Raw genomic sequence first — 20,706 nt, 5'->3', positions numbered from 1 at the left:
AAAGATCCTGACACTGCAATAAGAGCTTAAATAATATTTTCTTAAATCTGGAAGTTATTGTAAGTTACATTGCCAATTACGAGTATATATAAAATGACTACTGCTGTTTGGAAGGGTAGTTATAAGAAAGCAAACTTCTTTCCTTAAATATTTCTCCAAAAAAATTCCTAGCATCATAAGAGAGGAAATGTGAATTTAAAAGCCAGCGCCATCTGACGTGTTTCTCAGGTAACGCCTTGACATGCGACCTTAATAGGTATAATGGGCATTTCGTGTGCGGTCACATTTTCCTTCGAATTCGAAAATATTCGAATTTTTCCTTGTGTCCTTACTTCACCGCTATGACTCTATGTACCGCATGTATCCACCACGTATACTAATCTACTTACAAACAAATAATCATGTCAAACTTTATCAAAAATAAGAGTGATGCTTAAAATGTAATCTCTATCGTGAAGAGTATATTCAGCGGTAAATGAAGTCTAATCAGTCGGCGTTCGAGATTCTTCTCCTCTAAAGCGACACGAGAACCAGTTCCTGCTCCCATAGGCGACCCCATGCCTTCCTTAGGCCCTCCACATTCCTACCCCCCCCTACTTTTCCTGCGTAGGTTTTTACTAGAGCAATGCCACGCTCTCCCTAGCTTTTCCCACAAACCTCATTCTTTGCTTAGACTTCCCTCATTTTATTGTACTCTATCTTCACTGTCATTTAATTTGAGTATATGTAGGTGTATTCTTAATTTATATATGTATATGTATGTATGTATGGGTGTATATGTGCGTACTTATGTATGTATGTATGTATGTGTATGCATGTATGTATGTATGTATGTTTATGTGTGTATGTGTATATGTATGTGTGTGTGGATATGTATGTATATGTGTAGGTATGTGTATGCATATAGGTATGTATGTGTTTGTATGTGTATGTATGTGTATGTGTGTGTCTATATATATACGTACATACTTTTTTCTTTTCGATATGCAAATCTGTGCTAAATGAATTGATGTCTGTCTATATGTATTTATGTGTACATATTAATGTAACTATAAGTTTGATGGCTAATATAATATGTATACGACGATGGGTTAAATAGGAGAATGGACCATTTGGTCTCAATTTCGCCCAAATAAAGACCACTATCTATATATCTACTTACGTCCACGTTGATTCCCGGCAGCGGGAACACCTTGGTGGGTGGGTCCTCCTTGGGGAGGTAGCGGTAGAACTCCTTCTTTCCCTTGTACCACTTGACGGCGTACAGCTCCGCTCCCTCGAGGTCGTATTGGCACTCCAGGGCCGCCGTCTCGCCCACGGCCACCGCCCCCGGGGACACCACGCGCACGTTCTTCAGGCCACCGACGCCTGAAAAAGCAACGCGGAGATGGGCTGTTGAATGTTGAAAGCTCACCGATGGCGCTCGGCGGGGTCAGGGAGGACTCTCGCCTCCGCGGTCGTGGGGGGAGTTTTGGTGTCTACACGCTTTTCAACTCAACTTTCTCCAGGAGAGATGGAATAATAGAAAATATATATCTCCATATGAATATGCAAGATTCACACCGTCAAATGACAGCTCGTATATAGGTGAGGGGGGGCCAGCATTAATAATAAATATGGGAACATTTAAACAAGCCCCGATAATTTGGGAGCAATATTCAAAAGTAGTCGAGTAATTTCGTTTGCACTTCAGAGTGCATCTAACACTAAACATTTCTAAGGCGATAAGTTCACATATTAAATACTTGTACATATATTCAGGTACTGCATACTATTAAAGACACGTTGACATAAAAATATAAATTGTGAACAAGGGATAGCAAAATATGAGACTGTATAAGTTCAACGGCGATAAATTAACAAATAATTGAGGTTTTATGCATTTTTACTTCGCGGATTTTCGGAATGGATCACAACACAGGGAGCACCACCAACAAATATTAGTCAGAAATATACACTTCACATATTAATCTCACTTCTGGTGATGGGTTTTGGCTAAATATTTTTAAATTATCATTAAATCGTTAAGTAGCAAAATTCTTTCCTTCATTTTTTTCTTTAAGACTTCTTACTTCTGTATTATTAATTATTTTTTAATTTAATAAATTTTTCTCCGCATTTAAATGCTCACATCAGTTCTCCTTTTTTGACTTATTTTATTTTTCATGCATTCATTTAAAATCCCCTAAATTAGGGGAAGGGTTGAAAAAGGCAGTTCAGGTCTCATGCCTCTATGAAGGGGATGAAGACCCAACCCCACCTCCTCGCGGTGGGCGATGGGCAGCTGAGGGTGGCTGACTGGGCCATGCAGAACGAAAGAAGGTGAGAATTGGACTCTGCCGAGGCAGATACCATCCCCGTCTGCATCCCCGATACCGTCCACCGTACCTGCAGCCCCTACCCCTACTCCGAGGGCACTGCCTAGGGTAAGGCAGGGAACCGTTATATTAGGTAGTTCCAATGCCCGGCTTATAATGAATCCGCTGCGCCATAATTAGTAATTATGTCCATCCAAAAACCCACCTTAACCGGTAGATTACCTAATAATAATATATGTTCATTTATTTATTTTTATTTATTTATTGTTATTTATTTACTTTTATTTATTTATTTATATTTAATTATTTATTTATACGGACATAGAATACAAAACCAATTGTGTGGGTATTATGGCTAACACGCCAGCGAAATTCATGTTAAACTGATACAGAAATAAGATATTCCAAAATGAACGCTTATTTTCGATGACAATGGAGAAACGGGAGGCGATATGATCCAGGAAACAGGGAGAATAAAGAGCTGTAGCCAGGAAGAATGAAGTCAAGCATTGGTGGATAGATTATCCGGAATCTTAGAATGAGGCTGCTTAATCTTAAAGGGTGTTTTCGGAGTTGTTTCACTGGCTTAGATACGGAAGGACATAATGAGAGAATGAAGTTTAGGAAAGGCGAATGAGCCTCGCTGCGAGAGGGAAAAATAGTTGCGGCGGAGGATTTGTGAGATAAATGGAAATGGATGAGGAAAGGAAATTGAGTGTGGATTTGAAGGTTATTTACGCGCGTGTAAGCGCCCACTAATTGGATATATCCTCACCGCTAATCCGTTAATTTGCTCGATTATACTCTATGCGATTTCTGCTTGATATTAGTCGTTTAATTATGACTGAGACACGATTTTGTTTGCTGCTTTTGACAGTATTTAATTAGAAACGGACCACAACGGCACCTCCAGGGTTTCCGCTCGTTCTATTTCACTTATCTTCATTCCATCATCCACATCTCATTACGTTTAACCTGCGGGCTTGGAAAGGTTGTGTTGGGCACAACTCGGAGGAGGCAAACATAAATAATTGGCAGTATTTCAAGTGGTCTGATCGAAAAATGAGCTTGCACGAGTGGACTAAGTTATATCACGCTTTCGGAAATTGCGACACAACCCAATTCAGATGTTCTAAAATTTATTCGAAAACCTAGTTTTTACCCAAAGTAAATAATTCGTTTTTCTCAGGGCAGAATTTAATTGAATTCATGATGTTGTGATTATTTAATAATTATAAAGAAAGATTATTTCATTTTTAAGTGAAAATAGTCATTCTGCATTGAAAATCTAGGAGTCACCCTGATCCGAATAATAATAATTTTTTTTTAAGTTTCGGTAAATAATATTTCTGGAAGGTTTCCCTGAATTTCTACTCTGTACAACTGTGCGCCGAGGTTTCTATTAATTCGAGATGCACGTCATACCCTTTTAATTCTCTTGAAACTGGAACAAAATTTCGTCCCAAAAATTAATGAATAAATTCTTGAAAATATTAGCGCAAAATGACTGCTTGAAAAAATCGCGACGCTTGATCAGAATCGGACGCTATAATTTCATTGCCTCGGAACGGATCTGTCTCTCCCGACGGTGGATAATGAATCAACGGTTTCCCGATAAACACCTTCAATCTCCTTTTTCACCGCGAAAATTCTAATCTCGGAGGCATATTGCACTCCATAATCCTCCCCACGCGATAATCTCAGCCAACCCTCGAGCCACGGCAACCGCCTACCTCCCATATCGCGCAAATATTCCAAATTGTACCTCTCTCCTCCTCTCTTTGTTTTTCTTGGAAATAAAAAAATACGGATTCAACCCAGTCTTCCCTCAGTGGAAATAGGGGCTTTGCAATCCAAGTCGCTCGACCTCATCCCCAAAACATCCTTTTATCAACATAACTGCTTCCAAGTTACAGTGCTACCAATACTGCCGAGCTTCATGTTTTCGAGTCGCATCCTGGATACCCGACTGAACTGCCTCTTCCGCTTCCAACTCCCCTCTGCATGGACTCTAATCTCCGGCTCTCCTTCATTAATCCCCTCCCTCTCTCATTCTTCCACCCCCCCATCAACCCCTTTTTCTCATTCCCACCCCCCTTAACACACACACGCACAGTCTATGCTTCATTTCGAGAAGTGTTTTCCGATACGTGGCGCTCACGTGGAAAGTGTAACACGGCGCTCGGTCGACGCTCCGCCATTGGGCCTTCCCACGCAGTTCAGCCCGCACTCTTCGCCCAAGCCCTTCACAGGAAAAAATGAATCAAAAATGTATTCAACATTTTCGTAGGTCTTCCTACCGAGCCACGGTTAATCACGCACGACTGCTATTTCTGCTCCCAGCCCAATCCAACGACCACTCCGCTCCCTTCCCGAGGCCGCACCTCCGCTATTAGACCCCCCCTTTCATTTCCTCCGCACCCAATCCCACCCCCCTCCCCTTCGACCCTTGGGTCTCCACCCTCCTCCGCTCCTTCTCCAAAATTGCAGCGACCCCCACCTCCCCCCGTGTTCCTCAAACCCTCTGCCCCGCCTGGCTACCTAGCGACGCCAAATCTCCCCTTTCCCACCCCCCTCCTTACTCCCTTCGCCCGTCCCTCATCACCTCCCGCAGAGCTTTCGGGTTGTAAACATTTTAAGTGCCACGTGGAAACTAGGCTGAGTTCGAACGCTGGTCCACTGATGCACGTTGTTTTTGCCCGAGGCTTTCATTTATGTTCCTCTCATTATGCGTCCACAAAAATTGCAAGGTTTATCGTTGAAACTTTCATTCCCCGAATATAGCTTTTATTCAGATTGCAGTTTTCCAAATGCTCTGGGTGTTCCGGTCGGCGGCAATGATGCCACATTGCCAGCACCCCTGAGTCCTGTCAAGTTGATAAATGACCCTCAACATTACCTAGGAACAATAAAAATTCTGTTTAAAAATTTCTTACGCACGAGCTTTTTCATAACTTCGTTAGCCATGAATTAGTTATTTGAAGAAAAGACCATTGGCATCATAATAATTCGTGAAGTTTCAAATTAGTAAAAAAGCGATAAATAGTGTTAATTAAAAAATAAACGTTTTATAATCATATATTTCAATAATTTATCTTTAAAAATTAGAATTTATAGGAAGATACGCGTATATTGTCTGTAAAATTGTCACAGTAATGCCTGCGTAATTGCCACAGTAATATCTGCCAGCCTGCGAAATATATAACTGTACAATTGTCTCCGAAGTTGACTCCGATTGAGTGCACCAAATCATAAAATAATAAAAATCACTGAAAATAACTACTCCGAAGTCGTTCCTATTTACAATTCTCAGCAATTGGAATGAAATACTTTTTTCAAAATGGATTGATATATGCAAAAGCATACAAAGAGGGGAGGCTTTCTGCCAGGAATCTATAGGTAATCAGAAAAGACTTGTTAAAAATTTGAAGCATGATATTGTAGGGCGTGGTAACATTGTCGTTTGAGACAGGTGATAGGCGTACTTGGAGCCGTTTGAGATATTGGTGCAAAGAAAAACGGAAAACAAAAAATGGACGGGAAGGAAACAAATGAAATAACTACTAGTTATGGTGGGGGAGGGGGGCGGGTTTTTGGAAGGAATCCTAAATAGATAGGCAAGGTGGATGATGGGTATTTTACTTGAAGATGGAATATTGAAGACTGTGTTAGAGGGGAGGATTTCAGGCAGGCGAGGAGAAGGATAGGCAAGTTGGACAGGATGAAGGGTGGTATAAATTGTGCGAAATGAATAAAGTGTTTATTTTAATTTGGAGTGACAGGTCTAATCTTGTTACACGAAGTTAAAGAACGTAGCGATGTTTAGTCTCTGTCCACCCAACATCTACCTTAAACGGTAGAATATCAGATAATTTTAATGGGAACACCAATATATGGTAGAAATGAAATATTTTTTTTTTAAGGTAATCTACCGGTTAAGGTAGGTTTTTCGATGGACACAACTACCAAACAAATATTTTATTACTCCTAACAAAACACAAAATCCATCATCCTACTCTATATCAGGTCCCTCTTCATCTCTGAGTACTTTCTTCCTCCCTTCATCCCGTCCAACATCCCTATCCTGTTCCTTCCCTTTCCTCTTTTGCCCAACATTCACCCTCTATCACAGTCTTCAACATCCCACTGCCGGTCAATACCCCCTTCATCCACTTTTCCTGCTTCCACATGATTTCTCCCAACAAACCCCTCTCTTCGCCCACCATACCAAGTACTTCCTCATTTGTTTTCTTCTCTGTCCATTTCACCTTCTCCATTCTTCTCCACACCCACATTTCAAAAGCCTCCAATCTACGTCTATCCTCCTGCTTCAATGACCACGTTTCCGCACCGTACATAGCTACGCTCCATATCAAAGTTTTTACGAGTCTTTTCTTAACATTCTTACTCAACGTCCCCGTCATCAACTCCCTCCTCCTCGTGAAAGCCTCTTTGCCTAGCGCAATTCTTCTCCTTACGTCCCTACTACTTTGACCGTGTTGGTCCAAAACACTACCGAGATACGTAAACTGCTCTACCTGCTCTAGTTTTTGCCCTCCTATTTTAAGGTTAAGCTTGGCCTTTTTCTTTCTAGAAAATCGCATAACCTTTGTTTTCTTAATATTGATTCTCATCCCATTGCTGTCGCACTGAATTTCCAATTCACTCAGCAATGCTTGCAGCCCCTTGGCTGTCTGGCAAACTAAAGCTTGGTCATCAGCAAACCTAACTGATTTTACGAATTCCCCGCCCACTTTCATTCCTACCATTCAGTTCTTCCCATGCCTCTTTAATCATTTCCTCTGCATATAGATTGAACATCAACGGTGATAATGGGCAACCCTGTCTTACACCTCATCCTAACACTGCCCAACCGGACTCCCCGTTCCCCACTCGCACCTGAGCAGTCTGAGCCATGTACAGGTTGCGGATTAGCCTCCTTTCTCTCCAATCTACTGTATTCCTATTTTCTGCAATATACTCATTAGTTTTTCCCAGTTCACTCTAACAAATGCTTTTTCGAAATCTAAAAAACAGGCAAATACCTCCTGGTTGTGTTCTATATTCCTCTCGATTAATAATCTCATTACTGCAATGGCATCACGCGTACCTCTCCCCTTCCTAAACCCAAACTGATCATCCCCTAAGTAATCATTTGCCCTACTCTCTATCCTTTTGTTTATGATCCTGAGAACAACTTTAGCTGCGTGGGATATCAAACTAATTGTCCTATAGTCCTCACATGACGTGGCCTTTACTTTTTTCGGAATCGGAACTAAAACTGCTCTCACAAAGTCTTCCGGCCAGATTCCCTCCTCATAAATGCTACGGATCAGCCCATATAGCCTCTTCCTCCCACATTTTCCTAAGCATTTTAAAAGTTCCACGGGAATGTTATCTACCCCCACGGCCTTATTTAGTTTCATCTCCCTTAATGCCCTTTCTATCTCATGGTCTAGTATGCCTGGACCTAAGCTGTCCTGCTCTACGTCATTTTCTTTTTCAATGTCTAACTTTGTTGGTCTGAGTTATTTACCATACAGTTCTTCTACTATATATACTCCTTCCATCTCTCTTGGATCTTTCCTGCGTCAACTATTACCTTACCCGCCTTATCTCTAACTGTTAGCATAGCTCTTCCTTTCTTACTTCCCGATAACGATTTAACTTTGCTGTACAGCGCACCGATTTCACCCTTCCTCTGCAGACTTTCCATATCCTCGCACTGCGTCTTCCACCATGCTTCTTTTGCTTTATTTGTTGCCCGCCTCAATTTATTGTTCAATTCTTTGTACTTCATTTTGCCTAATTCTGTATTCATATTCTTCCATTTTCTCCGCTCATCCATCTTTGTAATCATCTCATCCGTGATCCATGGTTTCCTAGTCCTTTTAGCGTTAACGGTTCCAATAGTGTCTTTTGCGGCTTTAGACAACCCCTTCTTGATCATTTCCCATTTTTCATCGATAGTACTAAGCCCTTTACCATCCTCCATGATTTTCTCTACCGCCTGTTTGTATTCCTTCCTTTTCAACCCATTTAACGCTTCTACATTCCATTTTCTAACTCGCCGCCCCTGCCTTATCTTTTTGAAACGTACGCTACATTTCATAACAACTAAATTGCGGTCAGAGTCCGCATCCGCTCCCGGGAAGCCGTGCAAATTTATCACACTGTTCCTAAACCTGTGTGTAACCAGAGTAAAATCTAGCTGATACCTTGATGAATCAACTGGCATTTTTCATGTATACCTGCGTTTTTTGTGGTGGCTAAACCAAGTGTTGGTGATGACTAACCCCTGTCTCATGCAGAACTCAACTTCTTTCTCCCCGCGGTCATTCCTCGTGCCTAAACCGTAGTCCCCCACCTCATCATCATCTCTTCCTTCGCCTACCGTCGCATTCCAATCCCCCATCACTATCAAATGTTTCCCTGCGGGAACACACGCGATCATGTCCTCTAACTGATCGTATATCCTATCGACCTTTTCTTCCTTATGGTTGCTCGGTGGCATGTATACTTGAATAATAACTAAGTTGGTCGGTTCTGCTTTTATCTCCGCTAGTAGTATTCTATCCGTTACCTGCTCTATGTTGACTACGCTTCTCCCTACCTCTTCATTTAATACAATGGCAACCCCTCGTTGGCTCTCGTCCCCGCCGCTATATATTATTCTATACTTATCACTCCAGTAATCCCCGCTATCTTTCCATCTCACCTCGCATAGACCTAAAATATCTATATTTCCCCTTTCCATCTCTCGCTTAACATTCTCCAATTTCCCTGTCCTCATCATTGTCCGAACATTCCACGTTCCTATTCTAACTAATTTCGTCTTCTTCTCCTGCGTCTTCTGTCCTGCTGCTGCTGGTTTTCCCTTGCAAGGGTTTCGTGGGATGACGACCGCGGAAGCGTTGCCTCCCCCGCTGCCGGGCACGACACACGGCCGATTGGGTCGAGCCACGTGGTTGCCAGGACTCAAAATATCTCTATTGTCCATCATATTTTTCTAAGGAATGATAATTGAGGTGGTTTCCCGTTGCCTTCCTCAATAGTGTTTTTAACGTGACACCATCACTTAATGGCCGCCCCACTGGGGTCAGACGCCATTGCAGCCGCCTCACTGAGGAACAGACGCTGCGTGGACTACCTTTCGTCTGGCTCCTAACCTTCGACCTATCTGGCATGGGTGACCCTACCAGGAGCAATAATTATTACTCCCGCCAGCACAGCTCTAGGGGTCATCGGAACGCACAAGCCCTTCCACCACGTCAAGGTTGTAGTCCGGGGAGGGAAATGAAATATATATATATATATATATATATATATATATATATATATATATATATATATATATATATATATATATATACATAAACATACATATATATATTTAAATGCTTTGCAGGATAAGTACATTCTTAATTAACATTTGGGTTTTAAATAATAACAGTTTTATAAATGCAGGGTCTAAATTATCACTGGCAAGTATTCTGCTGACTGACATCGTTTGTGTTTCTTTCATTTCTGCTTCCATCGTGCGAAGCCTATTACCGCAGAGCAAAGGTTTAAAATCCTAGGCTAGGTCTCCGTGCAGCCTCAGCCTTAAGCGAGCCGGGTGCTTTTTTGGGTACCAGTTCCTTTGGGGAAACCATGGGCATGACAGGGAGAGGAATTGACCCCTCTGCACGGAAATCCACACACGCCGTATTGGACTTGGTATGCGGTGGGCTCTGCCCTCATCTATCAAACCAACCTTTGCGTTGATTTCTGTGTTTAAGCTTTTGGAATGCTCGATGCAATCTCCATAACACATAGTTAGTTTACACTCCAACCCCGTGACCAAGCCAAACGCACCTGAACCTAGCTACAAAGTATAGATAAGAACTGCAAGTTACAGCTGAGTTAAAGCATGGCTTTCATCGACTTTGACGGTTTCCGTGATACTTTCGCTCTCTGAGTCTTCCGACGAGGCAGTGAACCGGAGGCTGTTGGATGGCATGCTGGAGATGTTGGTCGTGATGCGAGCAGAAGGGAGATGGGGAGAGAGAGAGAGAGAGAGATGAGAGGGAGTGGCGACGGAGGAGGGGGAAAGGAAGATTTTTCGGGGAAGAGGATTCCCGGGGAGAGTGTACCATTCAGCTTGGCTCAAATGTCTACAAGAAAGGATTGGTTTAAAATTTCATTTTTTGCATCCATTATCTTCCTTCCCTATGCATGCGTCTCCCTTTTCTTCTTCCCTTTATATCGTCCTCATATATTTCACTTTCCGAAAACTCACAACTTTTGTAGCGTGCTGAATTCAATGTAACCTAATCGTCTATTTCTGTCGAACTAATCATCGCATAACAGTCTGAAAAAACATTCATTTAACATGAGGCGTATGTAACCACGTAACTAAGAATATATAGTAAATTCAAATATTCAAGCGTTTAGAATAGTTTTCAACTCGTACATAAAATACTGTGATTAAAAAGCGTCTGCAAACCATGCCAATGCAAATGATAGCTTTATTTTCCTTCGCGTAATTAGTATAGATAGAGTAGACAATTAACTTAAGTTTGAAAAAGCAATGGACCGAGATTTTTGGGTATTAATAATCGTATGTACTTATCATATTGAAATCAATAGGAAGGAAATCTCGTTAGTCGATCTTCGCCTATCTTTTAATGTTAATGTGTAAAAACACCCATTCGATAGCACATTAATCACCCTCGAAAACTGACTGACTCCTTCCTCGATAAACATGAAAGGTTTGCCACAACGGTTCCATAACTCCTCAAAGATGGTTAGTAACCCAAACAGGATATGATATCAGATAATATTTTATATATTTGATTTCTCTGCTTTACCCATTATCACTTTGCGATCTTTGCACTTTTATCTGTTGGCAATAAATTAACTGAAATGAGCAAAAGGAGATTTTCTTTTCCCAATAACCAATAATTTTGACGGCCTTATTCATCAGCGCCTATATACGTAATTTCACATTTCAACGATTATATCAAAATTTTCCTACAACACCTGCCTATACCTTACAAACTACAGCGTGTTCAGGGGCGGATAATTCTTCCGCAGGAAAATCATCTATTCTATCCAATTTAATCCTCCTCTAAATTCATGGATAAAACACATCTTGCTTTATTTTTAAACTACTATCCGGACAAAATCTACATAAAGCCCTCACATAAGGGTCCCCTTTTCTATTTTATTAAATAAATTTAACACTGTTCGTACCGGGTCTTTCAGCAAAACTTTTCCCTCATGAATGCAGCGAGTGAAGCCATCAAAGCTATCATTTCATGTTTCCCTTTGCCGTCAAGTAGTTCCGAGGGATCGATCCTCACTGCTTTCTTCGATTTCGACTTTCTTTTATGACTTGTCTATCTTACAATCAGGTGTACCTACCTGAACGTAAGCTATTATCAACGAAAGCATACTCCGTTTTAATTCTAAATACATGGCCAAATGTTTATCTTTCCATATAGCCTCTCAATATATACATATAAATGAATTATTTTCATCTCTCTTAAATATTTTCTGGCACGATTAACATATTTTCTTTGGCATCTTTGATTGTCGATCGTACCCTTAACCCTTTGCCTCATAGCTTTACAAAAACCATCCTGTAAGTACTATTTTGTTGAAATCTCTGCTCCTCTTGGCATGCCCACGCTTCGTTTCCGCGTATGGGGAAACAAAACTAGAAGTCAAAGGAGACGCGTTTAGGAACCCATAATGAGAGTTGACTCCGAGATAATGGACTACCGGACCTAAACAGTAAGGGGAAAAGGTCAAAGAAAAGCCGATTAATGGGAAGGGACACACGTGGGCAGGGAGAGGGAGGGCAGGGTATTAGTCATATGAATTAAGACAAAGGAGGCCATCGGTCAAGGCAAGGGGCGTGCAGAGGAGGCGATGCGGGTTGATTTCAGAGTCGAGGAGGAAGACGCGCTCTGCCTTATTTGAGTACATGAGATATGAGGCTTCCCATTAAGGAGCGGAGGAGGAAAAATGATGAAAAAGAAGGATAATTGAAAAAGGAATTTGAGTAAAACATGCCCTTCGTCCACCACACCTGCCCTTATGATAGGTTTGCTGATTCGGCGTTGCCCTCGGCGACGATTGTGAAGCCATTTGAGACCTCTTTCTCGCAATGTTCCCTCCCACCTTCCCCAACTAACGCAAAAATGCCCTTCCCCTCTCCCCATTTAGTGTTCCTTTTCCTCCGACCATCGCCTTCGCTCCGATAAAAGTCATTTCTTTGCTTTGAGGAGCAATCCATTATTTCGTCTCACTACTTGGGTAACCGTTAATTTCCACATTGAAATCAATCACCAAACCTCGGTTTTATATATCCACAAATGATAAAAAAGTAGCACATACACATAATCATTATATGCCTCTTTATACATCTATATTCCCTCTTTCCAGCTCTTGAAGTACGTCCTCTCGTTTTCCCGGCCTTAACATTGTCATAATACTCCAAGTTCCTAACAAATTTGCTCTTCTTCTTCTGCGTCTTCTGTGCTGCTGTGCATACGGCCGATTGGGCCGAGTCCCGTAGTTGCGAGGACTCATATTCTCTATACGGCTCATCATGGAAATCTTGGGAATAATAACTGATGGGGGCTCCCGTTGCCCCTTTCCCAGAGAGGGCCGCAAACTCCAACTTTATGAAATGTGAGTGTCCTTCTCCGTGCTCCCTATTTTTATTTTGGTGCTCTATTTTAACGTCCAATTTTATAAATAGAGAACACGTAGAAGGACACTCACATTTTTTAAGGTAAACTAACGGCTTTGGATGGACAGAGCTACCAAATAATCAACTCCAAACAAATCACAACACAGCATCCTACTTAAGAAAAAGTTCCTCTTCATCTCTGAGTACTTTCTTCCTCGCTTCATCCCGTCCAACATCCCTATCCTGTTCCTTTCCTTTCCTCGTAGTAGTAGTTTTGAGGGGAGGCGACCGACAGCTGAGGTCATTTGCGCCATAGGGGATGGATAGGAAAGGATGAAGGGTGGAGAGAAACCCGGCGTCGGCATTAGCCTACTCTTTACGAAAGGCGCCAAGGGGTCCGCGGCTTAACGTCCCATCCGACGGACGGCGTACTCACTCAAAGTGCCCTCCACAAAGCACCTCAAGCAGGGATCGAGATACCTCTGAAAAATATTCAACACCGCCGGGATTTGAACCCGGGCCCTCTGGGTGGGAAGCCAGTACAATAGCCCCCGCACCATCTCGATCCCCTTTCCTTTCCTCGTATGCCTAACATTCTCCCCTCAATTACAGTCTTCAACATCCCACTGCCGGTCAACACCCCCTTCATCCACTTTTCCTCCCTCCATAGGATTGCTCCCAACAAACCCCTTTCTTCACCCACCATACCAAGTACTTCCTCATTTGTTTTCTTCTCCGTCCATTTCACCTTCTCCTTCCTTCTACACACCCACATTTCAAAAGGCTCCAGTCTACGTCTATCCTCCTGCTTCACCACGTTTCCGCGCCATACATCGCTACGCTCTATATCAATTTTTTCACGAGCTTTTTCTTAATATCCTTACTCACCGTCCCTGTGAACAACACCCCCCTCCTTGAGTTTGCCTCTTTTCCAAGGCAATTCTTCTCCTTATGTCCCTAATACTTTGACCACACTTGTGAGATACGTAAATTGTTCCACCTGCTCTAGTTTTTGCCCTCCTATTTCAATGCTTAACTTAGCCTTTTTATTTCTGGAATATCGCATAACCTCTTTTTTATTTATATTGATTCTGATCCCTTATCAATCGCACTGAATTTTCAATTCACTGAGCAATACTTGCAATCCTTTGTCTTACTAGAGCTTGGTTGTCAGCAAAATTAACTGATTTTATGAATTCTTCGGAGACATTCATTCCCAACTCCACTTCTTCGCTTGCCTTTTTAATCATCTCCTGAACATACCGGTTGAACAGCACCGGTGGCATGGGACAACCCTGCCTCCCCAACACTGTCCATCTAGACTCCCGTTCCCCAATTACATACGTGTCTGAGACTTATATAGGTTGTGGATCAGCTGTCTATCCCTCCAATCTATTCATATTTCATTAACCATGTTCATTAGTTTTTTTCAAAATTCACTCTATCAAACGCCTTTTCGATATCTACGGAAAAGGCAAATACGTCCTGATTATATTCTATACTCCTCTCGATTAGTGGTCTCATTACAGCAATGGCATCACGCGTACCTCTCCCCTTCCTCAACCCAAAATGATCATCCCCTAAGTTTTCATTTTCCCTACTCTCTTGCCTTTGTTTATGATCCTGGAAAAAACTTTGGCTACTTGGGAAATGAAACTTATTTTTCTGTATTCCCCACATGATGTAGCCTTCACCTTTTTCAGAATAGGTCTTACACTGATCTCACAAAGTCTTTCGGTCAGATTCCTTCCTCACAAGCACTACGAATCAGTCCATACAGCTCCTTTCTCCCACACTTTCCTAAGCATTTTAGCAATTCCTCAGGAATGTTGTCAATCCCCTCGTTATTATTTGATTTCATCTCACTATATGCCCTTCTATCTCATAATTGATTATGCCTGGACCGAAGCTATCTTCACCAATGTCATGATCTCCTTATTAACTTTCCTCCCTCATCCATCTTTGCAATCATCTCATCCGTGAACCAAGGTTCCTTTTCCTATTAATGGTTCCAATAATTTCTTTCGTGGCTTTCTGCGAGATAGTACTCAGTTTTTTTCCGTCATTCGGTATTCTCTATACAGACTCTTGGTACTCCTTCCTTGTCAATCTATTTCATACTTCTACATTTCATTTCCTAACACGCAACCCCTGCCTTATCTTTTATAACGGACGTTACATTATCATAAGAGGTGAGGAATAGGATAGGGATGTTGGACGCGATGAAGGGAGGAAGGAAGAATTCAGAGATGAAGAAGGACCTGTTTGGAGGAGGATACTGGATTGTATTTCGTTTTCTTAGGAGTCACAAAGTATTTATTTGGTAGTTGTGTTTATCCAAAAACCTACCTTAACCGGTAGATTACCCTACAATAATATGCAAATAAGTTCGCTATTTGACGGGTTTTCATGTTTGGATGTGATTATATATACATATGTATATATATATTTTATTTTTTAAGGTAATCTACCGGTTAAGGTAGGTTTTTCGATGGACACAACTACCAAACAAATATTTTGTGACTACTAACAAAACACAACCCTAAATTCTACTCTACACTAGGTCCTTCTTCATCTCTGAGTACTTTCTTCCGCCCTTCATCCCGTCACACATCCCTATCCTGTTCCTTCCCTTTCCTCTTTTGCCCAACATTCTACCCTCTATCACAGTCTTCAACATCCCACTGCCGGTCAACACCCCCTTCATCCACTTTTCCTGCCTCCATAGGATTGCTCCCAACAAACCCCTCTCTTCGCCCACCATACCAAGTACTTCCTCATTTGTTTTCTTCTCTGTCCATTTCACCTTCTCCATTCTTCTCCACACCCACATTTCAAAAGCCTCCAGTCTACGTCTATCCTCCTGCTTCAATGACCACGTTTCCGCGCCGTACATAGCTACGCTCCATATCAAAGTTTTTACGAGTCTTTTCTTAACATCCTTACTCAAAGTCCCCGTCATCAACCCCCTCCTCCTCGTGAAAGCCTCTTTGCCTAGCGCAATTCTTCTCCTTACGTCCCTACTACTTTGACCGTGTTGGTCCAAAACACTACCGAGATACGTAAACTGTTCTACCTGCTCTAGTTTTTGCCCTCCTATTTTAATGTTAAGCTTGCCCTTTTTCTTTCTAGAAAATCGCATAACCTTTGTTTTATTAATGTTGATTCTCATCCCATACCTGTCGCACTGAATTTCCAATTCACTCAGCAATGCTTGCAGCCCCTTGGCTGACTGACAAACTAAAGCTTGGTCATCAGCAAACCTAACTGATTTTACGAATTCCCCGCCCACTTTCATTCCTACCTCTAGTTCTTCCCATGCCTCTTTGATCATTTCCTCTGCATACAGGTTGAACAGCAACGGTGATAATGGGCAACCCTGCCTTACACCCCTTCCTAACACTGCCCATCCTGACTCCCCGTTTCCCACCCGCACCTGAGCAGTCTGAGACATGTACAGGTTGCGGATTAGCCTCCTTTCCCTCAAATCTATTCCTATTTTCTGCAATATACTCATTAGTTTTTCCCAGTTCACTCTAACAAACGCTTTTTCGAAATCTAAAAAACAGGCAAATACCTCCTGGTTGTGTTCTATATTCCTCTCGATTAATAATCTCATTACTGCAATGGCATCACGCGTACCTCTCCCCTTCCTAAACCCAAACTGGTCATCCCCTAAGTAATCATTGGCCCTATTCTCTATCCTTTTGTTTATGATCCTGAGAACAACTTTAGCTGCGTGGGATATCAAACTAATTGTCCTATAGTCCTCACATGACGTGGCCTTTACTTTTTTCGGAATCGGAACTAAAACTGCTCTCACAAAGTCTTCCGGCCATATTCCCTCCTCATAAATGCTACGGATCAGCCCATATAGCCTCTTCCTCCCACATTTTCCTAAGCATTTTAAAAGTTCCACGGGAATGTTATCTACCCCCACGGCACTATTTAGTTTCATCTCCCTTAATGCCCTTTCTATCTCATTGTCTAGTATGCCTGGACCTAAGCTGTCTTCCTCTACGTCATTTTCTTTTTCAATGTCTAACTGTGTTGGTCTGAGTTCTTTACTATACAGTTCTTCTATATACTCCTTCCATCTCTCTTGGATCTTTCCTGCGTCAACTATTACCTTACCCGCCTTATCTCTAACTAGTAGCATAGCTCTTCCTTTCTTCCCGATAACGATTTAACTTTGCTGTACAGCGCACCGATTTCACCCTTCCTCTGGAGACTTTCCATATCCTCGCACTGCGTCTTCCACCATGCGTTTTTTGCCTTATTTGTTGCCCGCCTCAATTTATTGTTCAATTCTTTGTACTTCATTTTGCCTAATTCTGTATTTATATTCTTCCATTTTCGCCGCTCATCCATCTTTGTAATCATCTCATCCGTGATCCATGGTTTCCTAGTCCTTTTAGCGTTAACGGTTCCAATAGTGTCTTTTGCGGCTTTAGACAACCCTTTTTTGATCATTTCCCATTTTTCATCGATAGTAATAAACCCTTTACCATCCTCCATGATTTTCTCTACCGCCTGTTTGTATTCCTTCCTTTTCAACCCATTTAATGCTTCTACATTCCATTTTCTAACTCGCCGCCCCTGCCTTATCTTTTTGAAACGTACGCTACATTTCATAACAACTAAATTGTGGTCTGAGTCCGCATCCGCTCCCGGAAAGCTGTGGGAATTTATCACACTATTCCTAAACCTGTGTCTAACCAGGATATAATCTAGCTGATATCTTCCTGAGTCACCTGGCATTTTCCATGTATACCTGCGTCTTTTGTGGTGTCTAAACCAAGTGTTGGTGATGACTAACCCCTGTCTTCTGCAGAACTCAACTGCTTTCTCCCCGCGGTCATTCCTCGTGCCTAAACCGTAGTCCCCCACCTCATCATCATCTCTTCCTTCGCCTACCGTCGCATTCCAATCCCCCATCACTATCAAATGTTTCCCTGCAGGAACACACGCGATCATGTCCTCTAACAGATCGTATATCTTATCGACCTCTTCTTCCTTATGGTTGCTCGGTGGCATGTATACCTGAATAATAACTAAGTTGGTCGGTTCTGCTTTTATCTCCACTAGTAGTATTCTATCCGTTACCTGCTCTATGTTGACTACGCTTCTTCCTGCCTCTTCATTTAATACTATGGCAACCCCTCGTTGGCTCTCGTCCCCACCGCTGTATATTATTCTATACTTATCACTCCAGTAATCCCCGCTATCTTTCCATCTCACCTCGCATAGACCTAAAATATCTATATTTCCCCTTTCCATCTCTCGCTTAACATTCTCCAATTTCCCTGTCCTCATCATTGTCCTAACATTCCACGTTCCTATTCTAACTAATTTTGTCTTCTTCTCCTGCGTCTTCTGTCCTGCTGCTGCTGGTTTTCCCTTGCAAGGGTTTCGTGGGATGACGACCGCGGAAGCCTTGCCTCCCCCGCTGCCGGGCACGACACACGGCCGATTGGGCCGAGCCCCGTGGTTGCCAGGACTCAAATTATCTCTATTGTCCATCATATTTTTCTAGGGAATGATAATTGAGGTGGTTTCCCGTTGCCTTCCTCAATAGTGTTTTTAACGTGACACCATCACTTACTGGCCGCCCCACTGGGGTCAGACGCCATTGCAGCCGCCTCACTGAGGAACAGACGCTGCGTGGACTACCTTTCGTCTGGCTCCTAACCTTCGACCTATCTGGCATGGGTGACCCTACCAGGAGCAATAATTATTACTCCCGCCAGCACAGCTCTAGGGGTTATCGGAACGCACAAGCCCTTCCACCACGTCAAGGTTATATTATATATATTATTATATATTATATATATATATATATATATATATATATATATATATATATAATATATATACACATACACATATATATACGTGAGGCGGCTAAAATGGTGCCTGTCCCCAGTGGGGCGGCCAGTAAGTGATGGTGTCCCGTTAAAAACACTATTGAGGAAGGCAACGGGAAACCACCTCAATTATCTTTCCCAAGAAAAATATGATGGACAATTCAGAGGTTTTGAGTCCTGGCAACCACGGGGCTCGGCCCAATCCGCCGTTTGTCGTTCCCAAGATTTAAATGATGGACAATAGGGAGATTTTGAGTACTGGCAACTACATGGTTCGGCGTAATCGGCCGTGTGTCGTGCCCGGCAGCAGGGGAGGAAAGGCTTCCGCGGTCTTCATCCCACGAAACCCTTACAAGCGAAAACCAGCAGCAGCAGGACAGAAGACGCAGGAGAAGAAGACCAAATTAGTTACAATAGGAACGTGGAATGTTAGCACAATGATGAGGACAGGGAAATTGGATAATGTTAAGCAGGAGATGGAAAGGGTATCGGGGATTACTGATAGCGGATAAGGATAGCGGGGATTACTGTAGTGACAATTATAGAATAATATACAGCGGCGGGGACGAGAGCCAAAGAGGGGTTGCAATAGAAAAAAATGAAGAGGTAGGAAGAAGCGTAGTCAACATAGAGCAGGCAACGGATAGATTATTAATAATAAAGATACAAGCAGAACCGACGAACTTGTTTATTATTAAGATATACATGCAACCGAGCAACCATGAGGAAGAAGAGGTCGATAGGATAAACGATCAGCAAGAGGACATAATCGCGTGTGTTCCCGTAGGGAAACATTTGATAGTGATGGGGGATTGGAATGAGACGATGGTAGAAAGAAGAGATGGTCATTAGGCGGAGGACTACGGTTTAGGCATGAGGAATGACCGCGGGGAGAAAGCAGTCGAGTTCTGCAGGAGACAGGGGTAAGTCATCACCAACATTTGGTTTAGACACCACATAAGATGAGGGGATACATGGAAAATGCCAGATGACTCAGAAAGGTATCAGCTAGATTATATTCTTGTTAGACAAAGGTTTAGGAACAGTATGATATATTCCCACAGCTTCCCGGGAGCAGATGCGGAATTTTAACACAAATTAGTTGTTATGAAATGTAGCATCCGTTCGGCAGTAAAGATAAGGCAGGGGCGTCGAGTTGGAAATGGAATGTAGAAGCATTAAATGGATTGAAAAGGAAGGGGTACCAACAGACTTTAGAGGAAATCATGGAGGTAAATAGCTGAAGGCCATCGAAAAAAAATGGGGAAGTATCAAGGAAGGGTTGTCTAAAGCCGCAAAAGGCACTATTGGAAGGGATTCCGCGAGGAGGAATAGAAAACCATGGATAGATAGTGGATGAGATGATTACAAAAATGGATGAGAAAGGAAAATGGAATAATGCACATACGGAGTTAAGAAATATGAAGCACAAAGAGTTAAACAATAAATTGAGGCGGGCAACAAATAAAGCAAAAGAAGTATAGTGGAAGACGCAGTGAGAGGATATGGAAGGTTGGCGGTGGAAGGGTGAAATTGGTGCGCTTGTACAGCAAAGTTAAATCTTTATCAGTATTTAAGAAAGAAATATCCTAGCTAACAGTTAGAGATATGGCGGGTAAGATAATAGTTGAAGCAGGAATTATCCAAGTGAGATGGAAAGAATATATAGAACTGTATGATAAAGAACTTAGACCAACAAAGTTAGGCATAGAAAAGGAGCATGACGTAGAGGAAGAAGTTTGGGTCCAGGCATATACGACAGTGAGATAGGAAGGGCATTGAGGGAGGTGAAACTAAATAAGACCGTGGGGTGGATAACATTCCTGCGGAACTATTG

General features: G+C 42.3%; 1 protein-coding gene across 1 annotated transcript in view; it reads right to left on the bottom strand.

The window, feature by feature from the left end:
• Positions 1-20,706, bottom strand: part of LOC139688289 (uncharacterized) — a 427,391-nt gene that overhangs the window by 124,014 nt on the left and 282,671 nt on the right. Inside the window, exon 2 of the mRNA XM_071585771.1 lies at positions 1,163-1,368. Within this exon, the coding sequence (XP_071441872.1) occupies positions 1,163-1,368 (206 nt within the window). The remainder of the gene's footprint in view (positions 1-1,162; positions 1,369-20,706) is intronic.

The sequence above is a fragment of the Hetaerina americana genome, unplaced genomic scaffold (assembly GCF_022747635.1).
Source record: "Hetaerina americana unplaced genomic scaffold, ioHetAmer1.1.p SCAF_2, whole genome shotgun sequence".
In the NCBI taxonomy this organism is placed as follows: domain Eukaryota; kingdom Metazoa; phylum Arthropoda; class Insecta; order Odonata; family Calopterygidae; genus Hetaerina; species Hetaerina americana.
This window is presented reverse-complemented; position numbering and strand designations above follow the sequence as displayed.